This window comes from Lissotriton vulgaris, chromosome 8 (genome assembly GCF_964263255.1).
Source record: "Lissotriton vulgaris chromosome 8, aLisVul1.2, whole genome shotgun sequence".
NCBI lineage: Eukaryota > Metazoa > Chordata > Amphibia > Caudata > Salamandridae > Lissotriton > Lissotriton vulgaris.
In genome coordinates this window covers 742,977,629-742,999,172 of record NC_141696.1, presented here as the reverse complement: position 1 = coordinate 742,999,172, position 21,544 = coordinate 742,977,629, and the positions used below count along the sequence as shown (strand labels likewise).

Here is a 21,544-nt window from a genome sequence, read left to right as displayed (position 1 = left end):
CCATGTGCAAAATATGCCAATTTTTCCGTAAGATTTTTGTTATAGATTCATTTGCTGTGGAGTGAGTTGTTATGAATCGGATTTTTTGATCATCACTTTCTTGGTTGGATTTTTCTTTCAACAAATCTGTTCTTTTGATGCTGGAGGATCGTTTCAATGCAGTTTGGATTGTGGCTGGATGGTATTTACGTTTTTCAAATCTTTTACTAGCCAGTTTTTTGTTAATGTTCCAATCTTCTTCCTTTGAGCATATTCTTTTGATTCTTAAGAATTCACCATATGGAATATTATGGATAAGACTAGATTGATGAAAACTTTGAGCGTGTAATACTGCGTTTGTCGCAGTGCTCTTGCGATGTAAGGTTGTTTGTATTGTGTTATCTTGAATAAAAATCTCTATCCAAAAAGATCACTTTTGAAGTGATTTTGAAGTACTTAACAACTCCAATTTTGGTTTAAAATTTACGTATACAATAAGTGAATCAAAAGTGATCTTTTTGGATACAGAGATTTTTATTCAAGATAACACAATACAAACAACCTTACATCGCAAGAGCACTGCGACAAACGCAGTATTACACGCTCAAAGTTTTCATCAATCTAGTCTTATCCATAATATTCCATATGGTGAATTCTTAAGAATCAAAAGAATATGCTCAAAGGAAGAAGATTGGAACATTAACAAAAAACTGGCTAGTAAAAGATTTGAAAAACGTAAATACCATCGAGCCACATTCCAAACTGCATTGAAACGATCCTCCAGCATCAAAAGAACAGATTTGTTGAAAGAAAAATCCAACCAAGAAAGTGATGATCAAAAAATCCGATTCATAACAACTCACTCCACAGCAAATGAATCTATAACAAAAATCTTAAGGAAAAATTGGCATATTTTGCACATGGATCCAAAAACAGCTGAAATTGTGGGAGATCATCCAAATATAATGTATCGAAAGGGCTAAGAACTCAGAAGACAAATTAATTTTCAGTCATTTTCAGGATCCGAAGAAACCAGAGGCTTGGTATAAACCCAAAGGTTTCTACAAATGCTCTGGTTGCAAAGTTTGTTGTATCTCCAAAAATATCAAGGAAGTGACCATGGCAAATAACAAGACTTGGACAATTAATCAACTGATCAACTGCAAAACGCAATTTGTTATCTATGTTTTAGAATGCCCGTGTTCATTGAAATATATTGGCAGCACCAAAAAAGAACTTAAGATACGCATTTTGGAACATGTACGTGCAACAATTAATAATGACAGAAGTAACACAATGGCCAAACATATGGAGAGAGAACACAAAGGAAATTGGAAAGAACTAAAATTTTATGGAATTGAAAGTGTTGGAATAAATCAACAAGGAGGGGGATCGTGAAAAAATGAGACAGAAAGAATACAAACATATAATGAGCTTTCGCACCCTTAATCCTCATGGGCACAACCTGGATGAGGAACTACATTGCCACCTTTGAACTCAAAACTAATGAACTGAACATGAACTATCTCTCTCAATAACTTTTAATAATTTTTCACTGGTTATATGAAATAATTCAGTGCACAAATTTGTTTTGTTTACTTAACTTTTCCTCTTAATTAGACGCATAGGATAAATAATAGAAATATGAATAGTACATGGGAAGATGTGATATAATATAATGAAATCTAATGGGTTGTAATTAGAAATGTAAGCAGGTGTGCCCACTGGAGGGCTTGATTCAAATTGAACAATAAGTTTGAATTATGGCAATGACTCATTATCCCACTGGAGGGTATACATTTATTTTGTGATTCCCATGTCATATTTAATGGTGCAATGTTGAAAATACAAGTTAACATCATGGTTCAAATATTTGGACAAAAACTACATGTCCCATAATTCCTGTGCCGTTAACAGGAAGTGAAGTGTCGACATAGAGGATGTTTCTTTCTTTATTTAAATTTTGTAAAAAAAATGTAGTGATGGTTTCCTGTGAGCAAGGTCTCCGTAGAGACCGAAACGCGCAAGGTGTTGCTGGCTTGCTGAGAAATGAAATAAACCCAAAACCGATCTACTAACATTGGTGTATGGCTGTAATTGCAGAAAATATCCGGGAGTACATGGAGACTCAACTCCCTTAACGGGGAAACTGCATTTGATATATATATAAACTATCAGCATGCTATTATCCAATCAGCAAGGGGAAAGCTCCGTGAATTCCATAAACAGCCTATGAGGAAGAGACAAGGATGTCTTGAAATGCGTCAGGCAATTTAAATAAATTGTGAAACACGAAATGAGTTGTTACTTATTAAGCCGGGTGGCAGGCCATACGTTGTGTGCGCATTAGAAGCTGAGGCAATTTGGTGAAGAATATATATATGTGTGTATATATATTCGCTTTCTTCTCTCTCGTTTATATTTTCCCCATCACTCTCTAATCCTTGGTGGATGTTCAGAACTGCATTATAACTTGTCCTTCTTGCATGCTTGCTCAGATTTGCAGTCAAATTGTGAGTATCAGTACAGATTTTGCACACCAATAAGTAGTGCAGTTGTGTCCATGCAGTCCAGTTTTCTATCAGACATTAATTCTATTGCATCTTGCAGGTTGTATGGCATGTTTCTGCTGCTTGGCTCAACTAGTCCTCATGTGATCTAGCCTCCTACCTGAAAACCTAGCGTTTCGGGAACGGCCTTCTTCGATCTACTAATCTTGCTTAGAAACTGCAAAGACATCATCATGTTGTTAGAAGTAGACCGCCAGATCCATAGCAGTGAAAATAGCTTCTATTCTACTTAAGGCAATCATAGGCAACCCTGACTTTCTGACAGGCCTCTTCAAAACTCTGTATAACTTTAGGGTCCAGAGAGGTTTATTGAGATCAGCAGATTTATAGTCCAACATTAGGCTGACCGCTCTTGATGCCTGTTTAGAAACCATTTGTATAGAAAACCCTAATAGGTATTCTCTCACTGAAAACAAATTATGAGCATCAGGGAGCAGAGAACTCCTCCCTGTCAAAAACTTATTGCTGCAAAAATAATCTGTATAATTTAAGGAGTATGGAGACCTAATTGTCTCTACAGCCCACTCCAAACATAATTACTTGCCACGTTACGTTGGGAATGAGAGATGGGAGGAGAGATACTTGAAACATCATGGGCTGCTGTCTGTGAAAGAGCAGCAAAGTCATGTGTCATTTAGGTATAAAGAGAATTGCTAAGAAGTTCATTGACCCTGGTATCTGGTTTTTCTGAAAGCAGTGTCTTGGAGGTAAGAGATATTTTCGAAAGGATGCAACACTCCCAGATCAATGTTTTACATGTGGTGGATCGTTTGGCCCTAGAAACCTTTTGAAAGGCTTTTCTTCCTCCCATTAAAAATATAGTGTTGGAGGTTCCAAAGGACCCTCTAGCCGTTTTATTGGGAGATGTGGGTAGTGGTAACCATTTGTCCTCTTTTGTTGCGCACTTACACATTAGTATTCGAACTTCTTCTTGAGGCTCGGCTCTCTATAGGTACAAAAGGGGGTGGTGATGGACGGAGCATCTGAACCAATAAAACACTCACATCCAGTCTACAGATCTGGGTTTAATCCATCACCGTTCTTTAGCCCACTCTACCACCCCAGTTCAGACATGGCCATATACAAATCAGTCTAACCCTGTGCCTCATGGGAACAGTCCAGCCCGAACTGCCATGCCTTCCCTGGATCGGAAACAAGCTTCCTAGGACCGGTGTCTGGCATTACAGCCGTCTTCAGCCAGGCTTGCTTGAATCCAGTGGCAAAGTGAGCAAGCAACTCACGTCTGAGCAAACCTTGCCAACTTATGGCGAACAAAGCAGTACAAAAGGGGGTGGTGATGGACGGAGCATCTGAACCAATCAAACACTCACACCCAGTCAACAGATCTGTGTTTAATCCATCACTGTTCTTTAGCCCACTCTGCCACCCTAGTTCAGACATGGCCATATGCAAATCAGTCTGACCCTGTGCCTCATGGGAACAGTCCAGCCCAAACTGCCCAGAAGCTTGTTTCCGGTCCAGGGAAGGCATGGCTTGCAGCATGTAGTGTTCCTTCAGCTGTTGAAAGGTTGTGGTTAAACATATTCCAGAGTTTCTTTCATCCCCTCTAAGAAGATTTGGTAGGGGGCCCTATTGATTCCGGAAGTAGACTGTGTTCCCTCATAGTGGGGTAAAAGATGATGGGAAGGATGTTGTCCCTTGTTCGATTTCTATCCTGTCCCTGACCTCTAGGGTGGACCTCGTAATTGGGTATTTGTAGAACATATTGCTATGTTGTGCTTTGGTCTACCAAGAGAGTTTCCTACAGCAGCGCATGCTGCCATTGTGTGGTTGGCAGTCATGCACCAGCCTTTGTCTGTTGCACTTTTTCAGTGAATCAAAAATCGCAAGTGGGCAGTGGCATAGTATTAAAAAATATTGGAAGTTCACAATCATGTGTATCGCGGCTGCAGGAAGCATTGCATTTTGCAATCCTCTGTTCTTTACCCTCCAAGAAATCAGAGTAGCAAATAGGTTGTAAATCCTGAATGGACTGCCTCGGAATATGAAGATTTGGTGTTTGGAAAACAAAAAAGGATCCTGGATAGAACTGTCATTTGTATGCCACTAAAGCAATAATGTATTGTGCTTCCAACTCTTGAATTTGGCCCTCATCCTTCTTCTCAATAATTGGAGATTGATTTCTTTAGTTTTAACCTGGATGAGGCTTACGTAATCTAATTAGTGATCACTTATCTCCCTGGGATCAACTGCTGTCGTTTTTTTACCATGGGTTTGGGGGCCAATCTATTAAGAATCTCTGGCTTTGGGGCATTGATTTTGATCCCTCAGTACCTTCTGAAATTCCTGTTTGGCCATGACATGGGGAAACTATCTATCGACCTCCTTTGCTACGGTGGACCATGGCATTCTGATTCAGCGGCTTCAGGAAGTCGAAGTAGAAAACCTAGCGTTAGCACTGCTCAGATCCTTGCTGCTAAACCGAGAACAATTTGTCGAATTAGGCGGCTACAAATCCAAATGTTTCCAGCTTCCTTGTGGGGTGCCACAGGGCTCATCATTGAGCCCCACCCTTTTCAACTTGTACGTTGCTCCTCTTGCACGTCTGATCAAATCCCATGGGTTTGAATTGGTGTCATACACGGATGACACCCACATTATTGTATCAATCGCTAGTAACAATCCATAAATAGCTCAGAATTTTAAGGAGTGCATGAGATGTCAGCTCATGGATGGCCAAGAACTACCTTAAGCTAAACTCTGACAAAACCGAGGTACTTCTCTTTGGGAAAAACACTTTCTTTTGGTCCTCCGAATAGTGGCCAGCAGAGCTGAGGACCCTCCCAGCACCAGTTAGTAAAGCAAGAAATCTAGGAGTCCTCATAGACACCACCCTTTCCTTTCAACACCATGTAAACAAACTCACTCCGTCCATTTACTACATCCTGAAAATCCTGAAAAAGATACTGCCCTTTATACCAACAGGATTGCAGAAAACAGTGGTAGCAGCCTTGGTGCTGTCCAAACTAGATTACTGTAATGGAATACTAATTGGAGCAAATAAATCAGTAACAACAAAATTACAGTTTATCCAGAATTCCACTACTAGACTGCTCTTTGGTCTGTCCAAATTTGCATCGGCCAAACAGGCCCTCAACACACTTCACTGGCTACGGATCGAGAAGCATATCAGGTTCAAAGCTATAAGTGTTGCTTTTAAGGCCCTACAGAACTCAGGTCCCAAGTATATAATCAAACACTTTCAATGGTATTCACCAGTCCGCACACTCCGCTCGGCCTCCCTAAAGCTTGTGAGAGTATCATCCCACCCGCCTCCAGTGGTGGGGGGGTCAAAAGCTTCTTTAATGTCACCTCTAGATGGTGGAACAAACTACCTCTTCATTTAAGAAACTCCACCGATCTCTTATCCTTTAGGAAGGGATTGAAAACTTGGCTCTACACACTATGAACTGTGCCCACACAGGTTTTACACGCAGTGCTCTGTGGACCTCCTTCAGAAGCGCCTAGACGCCCCCGGGTAATTGAGCACTATATAAATATCTAAATAAATAAATGAACTAGCAGAGAGGGTCTGGATCTCATCTGTAAAACATATTTACGTTTATGTCCTGTTTGCCAAATGTAATGCCCTTGATTTGTTGGTTGGCCTGAATGCACTGGCCAGAGGCTCTTCTGTTAGGGCAAACAACAAGTGCGCCAAAGGGCACCTGCATTGTAGCCTTATATAGGGTCAGCCACTGAGAATAGAGCCCATTGACCTTAATACAGGCCCTGGGTCTGTAATAGCCTGCCTTCAACCAATTCAGAATGTTGTCACCCAGTCCCACGGCTCTCAGCGTGTCAGACAAAAAGTGCTAATCAACCCTGTCAGAAGCTATATCCGCATCCATGATGACCATGATGGATTGCTTGGCTTCTGTATCACCTTATATCTATGAGGTGTAGGCCTTTTCGGTGTCGCCTCCTATCTGGCCTTCAGAGATGAAGGCTAACTTATCGGGATGTACCAATTCTCCCATCATCCGTGTGTACAAGCTACATTCAGAAGGGAGATTGATCAGTAGGAGCTGCAGTCATGAGGCTCCTTACTTGATTTTAGAATAAGGAAGATAGTAGTTTCGGTCATGGTAAGAGTTAACCATCCCCCCTGTATCATTTGTTGATCTAATTCTCACCACAAAATGTGATGGCCCAGGGACCATTTGTGCCTATACATTAGATATCTATCCTACAGGGTCATAGATGATATTAGGAGGAGGCACCTCACTCACCTAATGGTGGCCTCTTTTTTTTCAATGGCACGCCTATATCAGCTACGCTGGCACTGCCGCAGGACCCGATGCTCTGAGGTAAAAATCCCGGGAGAGGTTTGTGTGGAAAATCAGAGGAACGTCGATGATGAGCCGCCCTCTGAACGTTTTTTTGCCCCATCACAGATCGCAGATCCCCAGAGGCGTATTGATGTGGCAGGGAATTTATCGGCACGGGTAACCCTCCCTTTCTCCCCTATCACGAGCACCCTGGAAAGAGGTGCGTGGTTTCATGCTTCAGTGGCTGGGAGTTTCCTTGGTTCCTTGTGTGTAGGATCTCTGCGGGATCTCTATGTATTTTGTCGGGGGCAAACAGTTTCAGGCTTTGTTCCCTCCGGTTTCCTCATTGGCATGATGGGGAACACTGGGGACAGAGCATGGTTGAGCCAGCGCGGGGGCAATTGTTTCTGGTGTTTACATTTTGTGGGGGGTTCGCGTGACGCTGAACACTGGAGCGCTGGACTGTACTCCGGGGAGACAGTCCCAGTTTTCTTCTTCTCTTGTGCCAATTGTGTTTGGGGTAACCCCCCCACCCCTTCATGTTTTTTGCATTGACTGCTCATGCTGGCAACCCCGATTTGGGCCCAGTGGGCAGTGCAAAGCCCCCATTTTGTGTCCACATTTAAAAGTACAGTAATTGCCACCCTCCGAAATGGCTGACATAAGTACCTAAAAAGAGAGAGGAATCATTACTCCGCAGTAATTCACAGAAACAAACAGAGGACCACAATTCTTACTTTACTAAACCGAAACAGAGAACCAGCCATTGTAAAATTATCCTCATGGAAAGGGACAGAGGACTATTCCTGGAAAGGCTCTATACATGGAAAGGACTACACACCCTGCTCTCAACTATAACTACATAATCAAAAGGCCATCTTGGAATGGCTCCTGCATCTGCTAACTAGAATCACAGATTGCGCATGACTTCATCTGACCACAGGAGTGCCTCGCAACAGCACCTGGAAACTTTGGGAACAAGCTTGTTAACAAGAAATACTCCATATTCCCCACAACTCTAAATTAGCACTAATCAGAACTATAAGCAAACATTTTACTTGTCCTCTGACATTATTTGGATTTTTCTTGTCCCCGGACATCGAATGGTCGGTAGCGTCTGACGCTGTAGCCGCCGTTCCTACCGGTCATAACAACACAAGAGTTCTGGCGTAATTCTCACCAGGCGTTTTAACCTCAAGATGGCATCTGTAAAGAAACGGACCTGCTTTTTGAATGCCTTGCAGCAGATCCATGGGAACTTTTACCGAACTACCTACCCCTGCCCGCTCTACTCCTCTCCTCTTTCCTGCTACTAACTTTTGCCCTCACCTGTCCTTGCCCTAGTCCCTACCCTGTTTACCTGTGAATTTCCCGCGTCATTTGAGAGCTAGCTATTTTGTCTGATGCACGATGGAGCTACCTGGTTTAGCTATAGGGGAGACAGGTCGGGGATTCCCTCCTTGGACGTCACCTACCCAGTCGGTCTTTAGCCAGACTTCCTTTTGTCTCTCCTGTCGTCTCTTCCCGTTTCCTCCCTATATTTATAACTCTCCTTCTCTCCTCTCTCAATGTACTGAGACTTAACTATTTTGTCTGATACCCGATGGAGCTACCTGGTTTAGCTCTAGGGGAGATGGGCCGTGGATTCCCTCCTGGTCGTAACCTACCCAATCGGCCTTTAAACAGATTTCATTTGTCTCTCCTTGTTGTCTCTTCCCCTATCCTTCCTTTCTCACCTTCCCTGTTCCCTCCCTTCTACGCTCCATTTATTTTGCCCTCCATGTTATTTATATCTATCTCATTGAGACCTAGCTATTTGGCTGAAGCCCGGTGGAGCTACCTGATCGCTATAGAGGAGATGGGTTTTGGGACTTCCCCCTCGACCGTCACCTACCCAGCCGGTCTTTGGGCAGACTTTCCTTCGTCTTTCTGCCGTATCACCCTCCCATCCTGTTTTTCTGCGAACCTCTTCCCTCGACACTTGAGACCGAACTACTTTGTCTGATGCCCGATGGAGCTACCTGGTTTAGCTATAGGGGAGATGGGACTGTGGATTCCCTCCTTGGTTTTCACCTACCCAGTCGGTCTTTTGACAGACTTCCTCTCGTCTCTATGGTTGTCTTTTCCCTTATCCTCACTTTCTCACCTCCCCTAACCCCCACTTCTTTTCTCTCTCCTTTCTCTCCTCTCCTAATGTATTGCTGATTGTTTGATGTAGTGTAATTGTTGATCTTTTTCTGTTCTACTGTTAAACCACATTGTTGCACTTCTTTTTGTCCCTCCTATCGTCTCCTCGCGCATCCTCCCTCTGTTTATGTCCCTCCTTCTCCCCTCTCTCAATGTATTGAGACTGAACTTTTTTGTCTGATGCCCGATGGAGCTACCTGGTTTAGCTATAGGGGAGATGGGCCGTGGATTCCCTCCTTGGTCATCACCTACCCAGTCGGTCTTTAGAAAGACTTCTTTCATCTTTCCGTACTGTCTCTCTTCCCTTATCCTCCTTTCTCACCTCCCCTGCCCCCTCCACTACTTTTCTCTCTCCTTTCTCGCCTCTCCTAATTGTATTGCCTATTTTTGGGGGATTCATTGTGTAACTGTTGAACTTTTTCTGTTACATTGTTGATGTTCTGTTATATTGTTGATTCTCATGTAAAGCGCTCTGATACCTCCGGGTCTAGCCAACGCTATATAAAACTCTTTAAATAAATAAATAACTAAATAAAAATACCGGGTTGCATCATCTAGATGGGTTCTCTAGGTTTTTTTGCTTTTCTGGCAGTGGCGGCTCATCTGCTAAGGTGGAGGAGTGTCGCCCCACTGCTTTATGCAGTGTAAAAAAGGAAAATAAAATTATAGTAACTCTGTTGTTATCATGTTATTTTTTACCATTGCGGCAGCTTTGTGGGGAGGGGATGCTCTCAGAGTAGGGAGAGGAGTGGTTTGCACTCCCTATGGGAGCATTAGTGATTGGCCAGCCCTCTCGGGCCGGCCAAACAGACATGTGCGCATAACATGTTCTCCATGCAGGCTGCATTACAGCCTGTGTGGAGAACATGCCCACCCCTCCAGCCCCTGGCTGAGCTCCGTGTCACGACACTCCGACCAATCACTATGCTGCATTACAGCGATGTGATTGACTGATGGGAGCTTCATGTTTCCCCCAAGAAGCCAGTAAGAGGACGCAAGAGAGGTGACTGTGGCTGGCCAGCCCGCTGGCCAGGAGGGTAGTGATTATTATATTTTTAACCTGATTTCCCCCCTGCCTCGCCCCCACCCTGCCCCCCCCTGCTGCTTCCAGGTAGCATCCAACACTGTTTTCTAGGAGCGATATCAACTGGTTGTTCATTGTACACAGACCAGTACAGTATTCCTCTAGATCCAGTCATCGCTCATCTTGTTTTGTTTTGAGTGAGTCCACACCGTGGCCTAGATCAGCGGCTCTTTACCTGTGGTCCACTGACCTTTGGGGGTCCAATGCCTACTCAAGGGGTCCGCGATTGCTTAGAAAATTTAATAAAATTGCCTATTTAAATAAGTGTATCTAAATAATCAAAATTGAAAACTTTGCAATGTTCAGTAAACATGACGAAATTTAAAGTGGGTGACTAAAGATGAAGTTGGTGTCCTCAGATGGATTTGTGGGAGAAGTGCAAATGCATCAAATAGAATATTGTATGAAAGAAAGGGTGGCCTAAGTTGGATTTAGTAATTCCCCAAAAGTCCCTTCAAATTAAATTGTATATTTGTCTGTGAATTGAATCAAATATTTCATTGTGTATATTGTTTTGATATTCAAATCATCAAACTTGCTTAAGCCAAGGTCCTCTGCTTCTAGTAATGACCTAATGGGGCTTCCCGAATTTCAAAATGATTCAGTGGGGTTCACCGGATTTCAGTAATGATCAAGTGGGGTCCACATTAGTCGAAAGGTTTAGCACCAGAAGCCTAGGTCGTCCAGATCTCTTTTAATTTCTGATAGGACCAGTTTGTACAGATATTAAACAAAGTCTATCTCATTTTTAGGTCTCGCCTAGGCAGCAAGACATGAAGCTCCGCCCATTTTACACCCATCTTTTCAATTGGCTCCTGTTACTGTCCGGTTGTTTTTGGTTCTTGAATAGGCTTAGTAGTCCCTCGTTAGTTCTGCCTTTTCTACATTTGTAACCTCCTATGAGGACTGGCACTTTTACTTGTGTTGTTACTCAGTATGTTTTATTTACAGTCTGTGAGCACTATTTTCTTAAATCATTTTCTCTTATTGCAGGCACAACTTGCTTTCCTGCAACGGCGCCTGCTTTTCCTCTCTCTGCTGACTGTCTGCTCCTCATTGACACTCTGCCTTGGGGCGCCACACTTAAGATTTCAGCACAGCACCCACTTTTATATTTTTATTTTATTTTGGCAGCGCTGCACTCTTTAACTATAGTGGCCGCACACCTTCCTTTCTTTTTTTGGCAGTGTGGCACCCTTTAACTATAGCGGACGCGTACAATTCCTTTCCTTGAATCTTGCACATTTTCATCCAAGTAATTTTTTATTTTGGCAGCGCAGCAAGCTTTAACTATAGCGGCTGCGTGCCTTCATTTCATTTTCTTGTTTTTTTTTTTTGGCAGCGCGCAACATTTAATTAAAGGACCAGCTTGTCACCTAGGTTGGAAAGTCACATTAAGTGCTTTCCACAAGATTACACGTAAATATGGATCGTCGGATTCAACTTAATTTTAAGGGTTTGTTTTCCTAGTTTTTGGGAGTTCCTGTAGCTGGTTTCTTTAAATTCCTGTCTAATTAGTCTCCTTGACAACTATTGGGCATGCAACCCTTATCTACAGGCAGCTCCATGCCTGAGCGTTGCATCTCTAGTAGCTCTGGGGTTAGGATGGTCATAACCGGGGCAGGGGTTTCTGAGTCGGTTAATGCTGTGTGAGCATTACTGCGACACTCACCACTTAGCCTTCTTAACCGATAAGAGATGTATGAAACTGAGTGACTGGAAACGCTGTTACAACTGTTGCGACATTGCTATAAATTTTAACGATTAAATCTATGTAACACTATCATGCTGACATGCAGGGCTGTGGAGCAAGATCTCATTTCGAGCAAGCTTTCGAAGGGGCTAGGCCACAGAACTAATTTATTCTGTTCCCATATCCCTCCTTCTCTCTCTAACCCTGCCCTCTGCCACTGCATCTTGCGATGCTGCCAACCTTCTTCTCTGTGTTTCCTCCTCACGTTGTCCACTCCTAACAAAAACACATAGATTAAAGATATTGTCGTTTTGCAATGCCAATAGCTCTACCTCTCTGAAATGCGAGACCTATTGCATTGCATATGCTTGTTTTTAAGGTCCGCGAAGAATTGTAGCATAAAACGTTTGGTAAGCTTCACATCATCTCGTGGGGATTGGTGTGGGCACCGGACTCTGGTCATCTTCTGTTTTCTTCGTGGATTTGGGGTGTCCCGCTCCGTTCATGTTGATAGAAGCTCCTTAATTGTGGAGGTACGCTTGGGCTGTGTGGCAATCATCTTTGGTGAATGTCGCCTGAACTTTGTGAGTTATATGTGGATCAGCCCCCAGCAGGTGAACTATAATCTAATTCCACCCTCAGCAAATTGATCAAAGGATTGGCTCTGTCCTTTTAATGATTATGTCAGGTCGGCATAATGCAGATCGAATCTACCAGGGACTTCTGATGGCAATATTGGAGCACAAAATAAGTCAATTGCTGGATATTGGTCCTAACAGAATGGGTTTTGTGCAAGAAGTTAGTATCAGTGGGAGGAACGTGCCTTGACTGAGGGAAACTAGAGCCTTCTGCACTATAGTTCAGAAGAGGGCTACCTACAGCTTGGGGGGAGATCCTCCCTGGGGCCAAGTATACAGGTTTGGTAGCTAGCAGAGCGCGCATGGAACATCTGCTGACCAGGGTTTAGATTGAGCTCTGTGGCAAGGTGGCCAACGTTGCTGTCGGGATAAGGGAAAAGCAAGATGCTGGATGTCTTTTGAACAATGATTTGATTGCACCAGGCTTGGTGCCAGGGTCAGAAGCCTTTATAGTATGGACAACGTCAGCTGTGTTGATCAGAACACAGGCTGCATACCCATCTCGGAGTGGGATTGGGATCATTCCTGATTTAGAGGTACCAGGAAAAAGTAGATTGATGGAAAGGGCAGACCTCATTAAGGCAATGGCCGTGGAGGTCCACTTGTGTTCCAGAGGGAGGGGATGATGAGGCTTCTGAATCTGTTCAGTTGCTGGAGTTGGGGTTGCTTCCAGAGTTGCAGGGTTTGCTATCTGCTGGAGGGCCACCCGGGAAGATTTCTGCAAGGCTCAGGAGAATTGCACTATGCGTGTGGGATTTCAGAAGGAAGCCCTGGAAAAGTCAGAAAAGGAATGGTCAGTAAACACTGTTGGCTGGGAGGGTGGTCTACTCCATAGTGAACCAGTAAATCCGGAGACAGGAACTATCAAGAGGCAAGTAAGTGGTTTCCATTAGTGAACAGGATTTTCATGTTGCCACTGGCTTATGAAGTGCCTTTAAGAAGACACTTGGGGATTAGAAAAACATAGAATAGGTTAGACCCTTTGTTCTACTGGCCAGAGATGCACATAGACACCGAGCTTCTGTAAAACCAGTCCTACTTGCCAGATGAGTGGTAATACAGGAGGGAGAACTGAGGCACCATTAGTGCTTCTACCAGTTGTGGGTGTTCCATTTATGGGTGGGGATAGACCTAATTGGTCTATGAGACTGCCTTCCCATACAGGCAGGCAACAAGTATATCATGATTGTGGTGGATCATGCCGCCAGGTACCCAGAAGCTGGACCTCTAAGAATCATGACTTCACTGGTGGTAGCAAGAGCTCTTCTGGGGATATTTTCTAGGGTCATATTTCCAAGGAGAGTAATTTCTGTCCGGGGGAACCAACTTAATCTCCTCTTACATGAGAAATATGTGAGAGCAAGCTGATGTGACATACCACTTCTCCACAATGAACCAACCACAAACCAATGGTTTGGTGGAGCTATTTAACAAGACCTTCAAGAGCATGATGGGAACTCTGCCAGAGAACCTGAGGAGGAAGTAGGAACTTATACTGCAGTGTCTTTAATTTGCTTACTGAGTGATTCCACAGAAAGGGGGAAGGGTTCAATCCCTTTGAGCATTAGTATGGACACCAGGAGCAGGGTCCACTCCTCTTAATCAGATCAGGGTGGGAAAGAACCTTCGAGTTTTCACAGAAGGATGTGGTGCACTGTGTGATTGGTCTCAGGCAGTTGATCACACAATACGCGAGTTAGGAAAACCATCAGGCCAGCCATGCACTCATGAAGGAATGGTATGACCAGAAAGTTAAGCTTATTGGATATCAGGAAGTTTAGTCAATAACAGTGTGTGCAGTTCCTCTAGAACAAGGGGAAAGGAGGGAAGAAAAAATGGTTATCCTAGTTCGTAGTTAAAGGAAAAAGCTCAATAGGAGCATATGCCCTCACACTCCCCGGGAGGTGTCATGCTTCATCATTTGGGCATGCACCCTGTTGGGCCAGCGCTGCAATGCCCGACTGGCACCTACTAGGGGGCTCTTTGCCAGAGATCTTTTAAGTTCCGTATGGTGAAGTGTGGGATGTGTTGTATATGTAGTGTGGTATGGTGGCTAGAGGTGGATTAAAAAGGTAAAGTGATGCTTAATATCAGAATATTTGATTTAAAAAAGCTCCCTACCCTCATTAAAAGTGTGGTGCTTAGTTGGAATACAATGGTCTTAATGAGCAGGGTGTGTCAATTGGTTGTGGTCCACATGTTTCTTGCGTATGTCTGCCCACAAAGGATCAAATGGCAATTCTTCAGGACCTAATTTCATAAACCTACACTACTCTGTGACTTGATTCAATAGTTAATAAGAAGTGATATAATAATCCATCACACATCGGGTCGCAAAGTGCAGTTGTACCTTGACCTGGTCTGAAAATAACCCTTCATAGGGCTAACACGGACCACTGGAGGATGAAGCAAAGTGAAGAGCTTAGTCACGTCTTGGTCGCAAAGCGGCGGTTTCTTTTAGACCTACTCCAGCTCTGCTTCCTTGCGGATATCAGGAAGGTCAGAATGTGTTGGTGCTAAAGCCTATTTGTCTCAGGACTTTAAAGGACAAATACTGCGAGGCAAACAAGATAGTTCAGAAAATATCAGAGGTTAACTACTTGGTGGATACAGGTGCCACAAGGGAACCCAAGTAGGTGTTGCATGTGAACAGGCTGAAGCCTTACCCCTGAAAGATAATCCAGTGAATGTTGTGGCTATTGCAGAGAAAGTAGAGGAAGACAGGGAGCCTCTTCCCGACTTGCTACATTGTGATGTGATAGATGGCTCTGTGGAAGGGGTTCAGTTAGCCCCGGAATTAATGACTAAGTAGCAGAGGGAATGTAGAGAGGTGTTTGGATAGTTTGCCGACATCTTCTAGTTGACTGCAGAGTTGACACATGTCTGTTTGCATGATCTAGACACAGGTGTCAGTCTGCCAGTGAATGGCAGTATGCACACAATATCCCCCAAAAATATCCTAAGCACTGATGAATCAAATGAAAAGTTCAATACAGAAGCCATTCTCTTAAGTAGCCAACACATATTTTGTCTGATGTATATGAGCACTGATCTATTGCGAGCATCTGTAACTGAGGAAAAATAATTAAACTCTTTGGAAGTATTTTGCAAGGTATGGAAGATTGCATGAATTTGTGCTTGCTGCAAACAATGCTCGCTTTAAGATCGGGGAAATCCACATTAAAAACCCAGCCCAGCAGACAGTAAAACAGGCCCAGGTACAGCAACTATTGGAACAAGCATTTACAACGCAATGGTCTCGGCATTATTAAAGGTAGAGCTATTGGCATTTCTCATGACATATATATTTTTTTAAAATCCTAAATAAATGGCATTGTCATTTACATTGCCAATAGCTTAATCGTTAAATAAATGGCATTGTCATTTACAATGCCACTAGCTTAATCGCTTGCAAATGCATGAACGATTGCATTTACACCCACAAAGAGACACACACACAAAGCCACCCACACACACACATACAAAGCCACCCACACACACATGCAGAGCCACACACACATGCAGAGCCACACACACACAGAGCCACACACACACACACACACACACACACACACACACACACACACACACACACACACAGCAACACACACACCGAGCCACACACACAGAGCCCTACACACACACAGAGCCCTACACACACACCCGGAGCCCCACACAGACCCGGAGCCCCACACAGACCCGGAGCCCCACACAGACCCGGAGCCCCACACAGACCCGGAGCCCCACACAGACCCGGAGCCCCACACAGACCCGGAGCCCCACACAGACCCGGAGCCCCACACAGACCCGGAGCCCCACACAGACCCGGAGCCCCACACAGACCCGGAGTCCCCACACAGACCCGGAGTCCCCACACAGACCCGGAGTCCCCACACAGACCCGGAGCCCCACACAGACCCGGAGCCCCACACAGACCCGGATCCCCACACAGACCCGGATCCCCACACAGACCCGGAGCCCCACACAGACCCGGAGCCCCACACAGACCCGGAGCCCCACACAGACCCGGAGCCCCACACAGACCCGGAGCCCCACACAGACCCGGAGTCCCACACAGAGCTTCGGAAGGATTAAAATTACGACATAGGCGTCAGTGGGCGGGACTAAGAAGACAAACAGTATTTATGATGAAAGCCAAAAAGATGGGCAGCAAGTGGGTGGAACTTCCCCCACTATAGTGTATACAGCATCTTGCATCTGGGTGCAACACCGATTTCCAACTTCTGAATGGACGCCCCCAAGCGCGAAGGATGCCAGAGGCCAGGAGCCTCACTTTGTTCTGAGGTGCACTGGCATACAGTTTGGGGTGCGGCGTGAAAGGACTCTCTCTCCTGCACACTTTACTGGAATAGATGGGTTGCATATCAGCAAAGATTCAATACTCCAATTCAGGCCTTTTCTTTGACAAATGAATTTATTAAGAAGTGATAGTTTAAGTAAATAAAATGAAGTGGAGCAGGACTGCAGTGCTTTGGTAAATTAAAAGCATAGCCAGGAGCATGTTGACCCGCATGAAGGTGGTGTCTGCATAGGTGGTCATTAAAACAGCACCAACCTCGACTCAGGACACATGGAGTTTGAAGTCCATGGGTGATGAGCAAGTCAATCCAGGTTGTTTTTTTCTTAGAATGTCGTGACTTGTGTTCCTGCTTTTGTACGTGAATGCCACAATTATAAGTCTCGGCGTTAAAACAATAACCTGGCCTGGACCAACCTTGTAAACATGGCAGAGCTGGTGCCTCGGATTGATTTACTTCATGCCTATTTCCTGCACCGTTGCAGGTTCGTTTTCATCCTGCTGTCTCCCTGCTGTCTACCTTTTTGTCACTGTTTTCTGATCTTTATTATTCTCTTGGCTTGTCACCTATTATGCTTTTGTTGTTCTTGCTATGGGTTAAAGGCTGATGACGAAAACATAAGCCCATGATTATATCCCAAAAATAGAAGAACGGCAGCCCCCCACCTGCGACTATCAGCACAGCTCCCTAGAATCTTAACCCTCCTTCTGGGAGTTGTGGTCTTGGTTTTCTTCCATTTGACTAAAATACCAGATTACAATGGTTTGGTAAGGAAGGCGCAGGTTTACGGCAGCGTGCGCCCGGTCGTTCCATCCATCCCCTTGGTCACTACATACCGGCAGGGACTCTAATAATATGACGTCAGCGGGCACCTTATGGAAGTAATGGCTGTGCTGTACTTGTATGCGCGAACCTAGCGTGAGAGCGATGAGGCGCTGAGCGACGGGCGATCGTCGTGAAGAGCTTGTAGGAATGTGAGAAAAGCTCGGGCTGATACAGAGCAGATCACGGGTGGAGCGTGCGCCCAAACCTTAGCGGAGACAACCACTCAAGCAGGGCCTCCAACAAATCCAGGAGGAGTCATCTTCAGGGCTCCCACCAACAGCTCTAGGCCCTATAAAGAAATAGTTTATTCAACCAAAACCAGTGGATGCCAAATGCAGTGTCCTACGGAGTGGGACCACGAACCACAGGAGACATATCCGCAGAGCAGGGATGCAAATAACACTGGAGAGACACAACATACACAGGACAGCTTTCACCGACACGAGAGGAGAAAATATGTAGCGCTGCGCTGCTGCTGACACAAAGAGCTACCACAGGTAACCGTGACTGCGTGTACCCGGCTGTACGCTGCAGTCAGCATCGCCGCTTCCGTGAAGGGAGACCGTGGAGGGAAAGAGGCGACGGTTCCGGGCAGCGTTTGCTCGTCCATTACCAGCAGTGGTCTTAACGGCCAGGACCTATTTCTTTTGCGAATTTAAGAGTGGAAATGCAAACTCCAGGGGCCTCTCTGCTTTGCAGAGCGCGCGGCGTCCTGCTAGCTACGGAAAACAAGAAAAAAATAAAAACTTACCTGGAATGGCAGCGGGGCTGTTCCTGACAACAACCACAAAAAAAATGGCTGCCGCAAAGATCCGAAATTTTCGCAATCGGGGGCGTGTTTTTTGCTGTGACTGATGACGTCACAGATAGAAAGAACGCAAAAAACACGCCCCCCGAATCCGAAAAAGACAGGGCTTAAAGGGAGTGACGCCCCTCTCCTCCAATGGCTGGCCAGCATTTACTAGGCCAACCAATGGAGAAGAGGGGCGGGTTCCAAGCCCCCTCTAAGAAACATTAAATCTCGGGCTCCGCCCACTGCTACGCAGTGAGACTGTCCTCGACCTAAAAAATGACCACCACACTGACCAGTCAGACCAGCCCTTCGGGCAGTAATGGATTGCCCTATAGACTAGTCCGACACCGGAACTGGGACCGTGTTTCGTGGCGTACTCCAGGATATTTTCACTTTTTGTTGAATTCCAGGGCCTATGGCTACCGAAAATAAAGTTCAGGAATACAAAAAAGTGGGATTTGGGAATAAATGTAAATCATTCCATTTACATTTGTCCCACTGTTTGTAAATCCACCCTTATGTTTGTTGTTAGACCTGACAGCCTTAATATGTTTTTCTGCCTTCACTTTTAATGGTATTAGGACTCCTTACTTTAACACTGCTAACCTGTGCCAAAGTTCTTCTGCTCTCCGTCCCATAAACATCGTAATATTGATTCACCCCTAATTGGCATATTTAATTTACTTTAATTACTAGTAATGTGGTACTCCCTATACCAAGGGCCTGTAAATTAAATGCTATAGTGGACCTGCAGCACTCATTGTGCCACCTAATCAAGTAGTCTTTTAACGAGGTCTCTGGCCTGCAATTGCCCAGCCTGTGTGTGCAGTTTACACTGCCATGTCGACCTGAATGCCCAAACCTTCCTTTCTTATACATATGTCACCCCAAGGTAGGCCATGGACAACCCAGAAGACACTGTGCAATGTATTTAAAAGATAGGGAATGTGCTTTACATGTCCTGGTAGTGAAAACTCACAATTTCGCTTTTTCACTACTGTAAGGCCCATCACTCCCATAGGATAACATTGGGATTACCGTATTACATTTTATAAGAGTAATTTCCAATTAGGAAGAGATGAATCCTTTAAATCTGGTATCTCTGGAATCACAATTCAGAGTTCAAACTTATCGTAAAGTCATATTTGAAATTTCAATTCTGAAAATGCCACTTTTAGAAAGTTGGCATTTTCACCTACACAGCCACACACAATGAAAGCTTAGGTGTGTCTCAATGGGCCATCTCAGGCAGGATGGGAAGAAGGAGCTGGGCACAGACTTGCATGTGAATAGACTGTGACCTGTCCACACACTAAGGGTGCATACTCCCCTGTAGTGAGTCTGATGCCAGGGTAGGAAAGAAGGACCTCTGTGCACGTCAAAGACATGTTGTTGAAGTCTCCCCCACTTCAAAGGTACCACTGAGTATAAGCACTGGGCCTCAGACACCACCAAGACAGTACACTTCTGAACCTGTGGAGACTCTGCCAGGAAGGACTGCTGTGCTGCTGAAGGACTTGCACTTTGCTTTGCTGTGTTGACCTGCTGGCTTGCTGCCCTCCTGCCTGGGTGGGAAAAGACTAACTCAAAGGGCTAGTTGGCTGGTGCTTGCCAGCAGAACCAACGCATTTTCTCTACTGAGCGACGCGTCCCCAAGCAGAATCTATGCATCTCCTTGGCTGAGTAGCGCATCCCCAAGCAGCACTGATGCATCTCCACTGTTGCATGGATTGGACCCACCACTGTGCAACGCTTTTCCAGGCGCAAGGACCTCGCATCCCTCCTCAACGGCAGCCTAAAAAATGAAACTACGCATTGTAACTTCACCTCTCATCGGAACCAACGCATCACTGCAGTTGTGCCTCACATCCTCGACACCTGCCTTCGCATCATTTTTTAAAATCAACATCACCAGGTCTGCTCGTTGGATTTTTGTCAGTTTGGTCTTGTTTTATTTATTAAAATCTACTCCATTGTTCCAAACCTGGTGTGGGATCTCTTTATGTGGTGTTTGCATTGTTTTGCTGTTTGAAGTGTTACACACATTTTTTACACTTGCCTCTAAGTTTAGCATGACTGCTATGTGCAATGCCACTAGAGGGCAAGCACAGGTTGATTTCGGGTTTGCTTGCTTCTTACCCTGACTAGAATTGTGATTGCTGCTTGACTAGAGCTCAAACTCCAGTCAACCAACAACCCAATCTCTAACATGTTGTTATGTTTTTTTTTTTTAAAGTTAGCATGTGTCAACAGTGGCACAGTACGGGTGCCCTGGGCCGTAAAGCACTTATGGAAAATGAACTATTAGGTAGGAAATACCTCAGTAATTGAAGTGCAGAGAGCCACTCCTAGTCCTTATCCCTGGTGCGACTGCACCTCTTATTGCTGCGCCCTTGTGCGGCACTAACACTGAGCTCATGATTAAGTGCTTTTCTGAGTTAATTGCGTGGGGCGATTGAAGAGTGTTGGACATTAGTTCCTGCCTTGCAGTTACAAAACATTGAATATTAAAGGTTGGTTTCTTCACTTCTGTTCCCAATCAGCTTTCTCTTGTGAGTCTTTCAAGTTTACTCATAGCGTCAGTAGCACGTGCATTAAAGAATGTTTATTTCTTTTCTTCTAGATGGAGACCCTGATAACTACATGTCATATTATAGGCGGGCAACCGCGTATTTGGCCATGGGCAAATCGAAAGCTGCAATTCCGGATTTAAGTCGAGTGATTGAATTGAAGCCGGATTTTACAGCGGTAAGCGGCACATGAGCAAACCGTGTGATTCAACGCCTCGCCAGGGGCAGTAAGCGCTATATAAATACAATTTACAGTCGGAGGCTTGTGTTCTTAAGTGTTCACTGCTTGTCTTCTGCCATGGAAGCTGCTCTTCGAATCACCTGATATTTTAGGTTTCTTCTCCAGACAGCGGTACCTGTGTCAGTGATTTCACGTTACCAGCACAGAAGAGTGGGCTTTTGGCATTATTTAAGTTTTCGTTGCCTGTGTGGAATGTGCTTCAAGCCATGGCACTTCGTGGAAGGTTAGGTGGGGCTCTACGTAGCCCCTGTGAGCTGTGATGGCCTCTTAACTGGGCTGCCTGCCTCTACTCACCCTTCATGTCTCTTTACCCCACTTCCCAAGCCCCTTTACTCCCCAGTGCATAATGAGGC

General features: G+C 44.8%; 1 protein-coding gene across 1 annotated transcript in view; it reads left to right on the top strand.

The window, feature by feature from the left end:
- The window catches only part of DNAJC3 (DnaJ heat shock protein family (Hsp40) member C3), a 251,087-nt gene that overhangs the window by 25,039 nt on the left and 204,504 nt on the right, over window positions 1-21,544 (top strand). Inside the window, exon 3 of the mRNA XM_086934645.1 lies at window positions 21,004-21,128. Within this exon, the coding sequence (XP_086790771.1) occupies window positions 21,004-21,128 (125 nt within the window). The remainder of the gene's footprint in view (window positions 1-21,003; window positions 21,129-21,544) is intronic.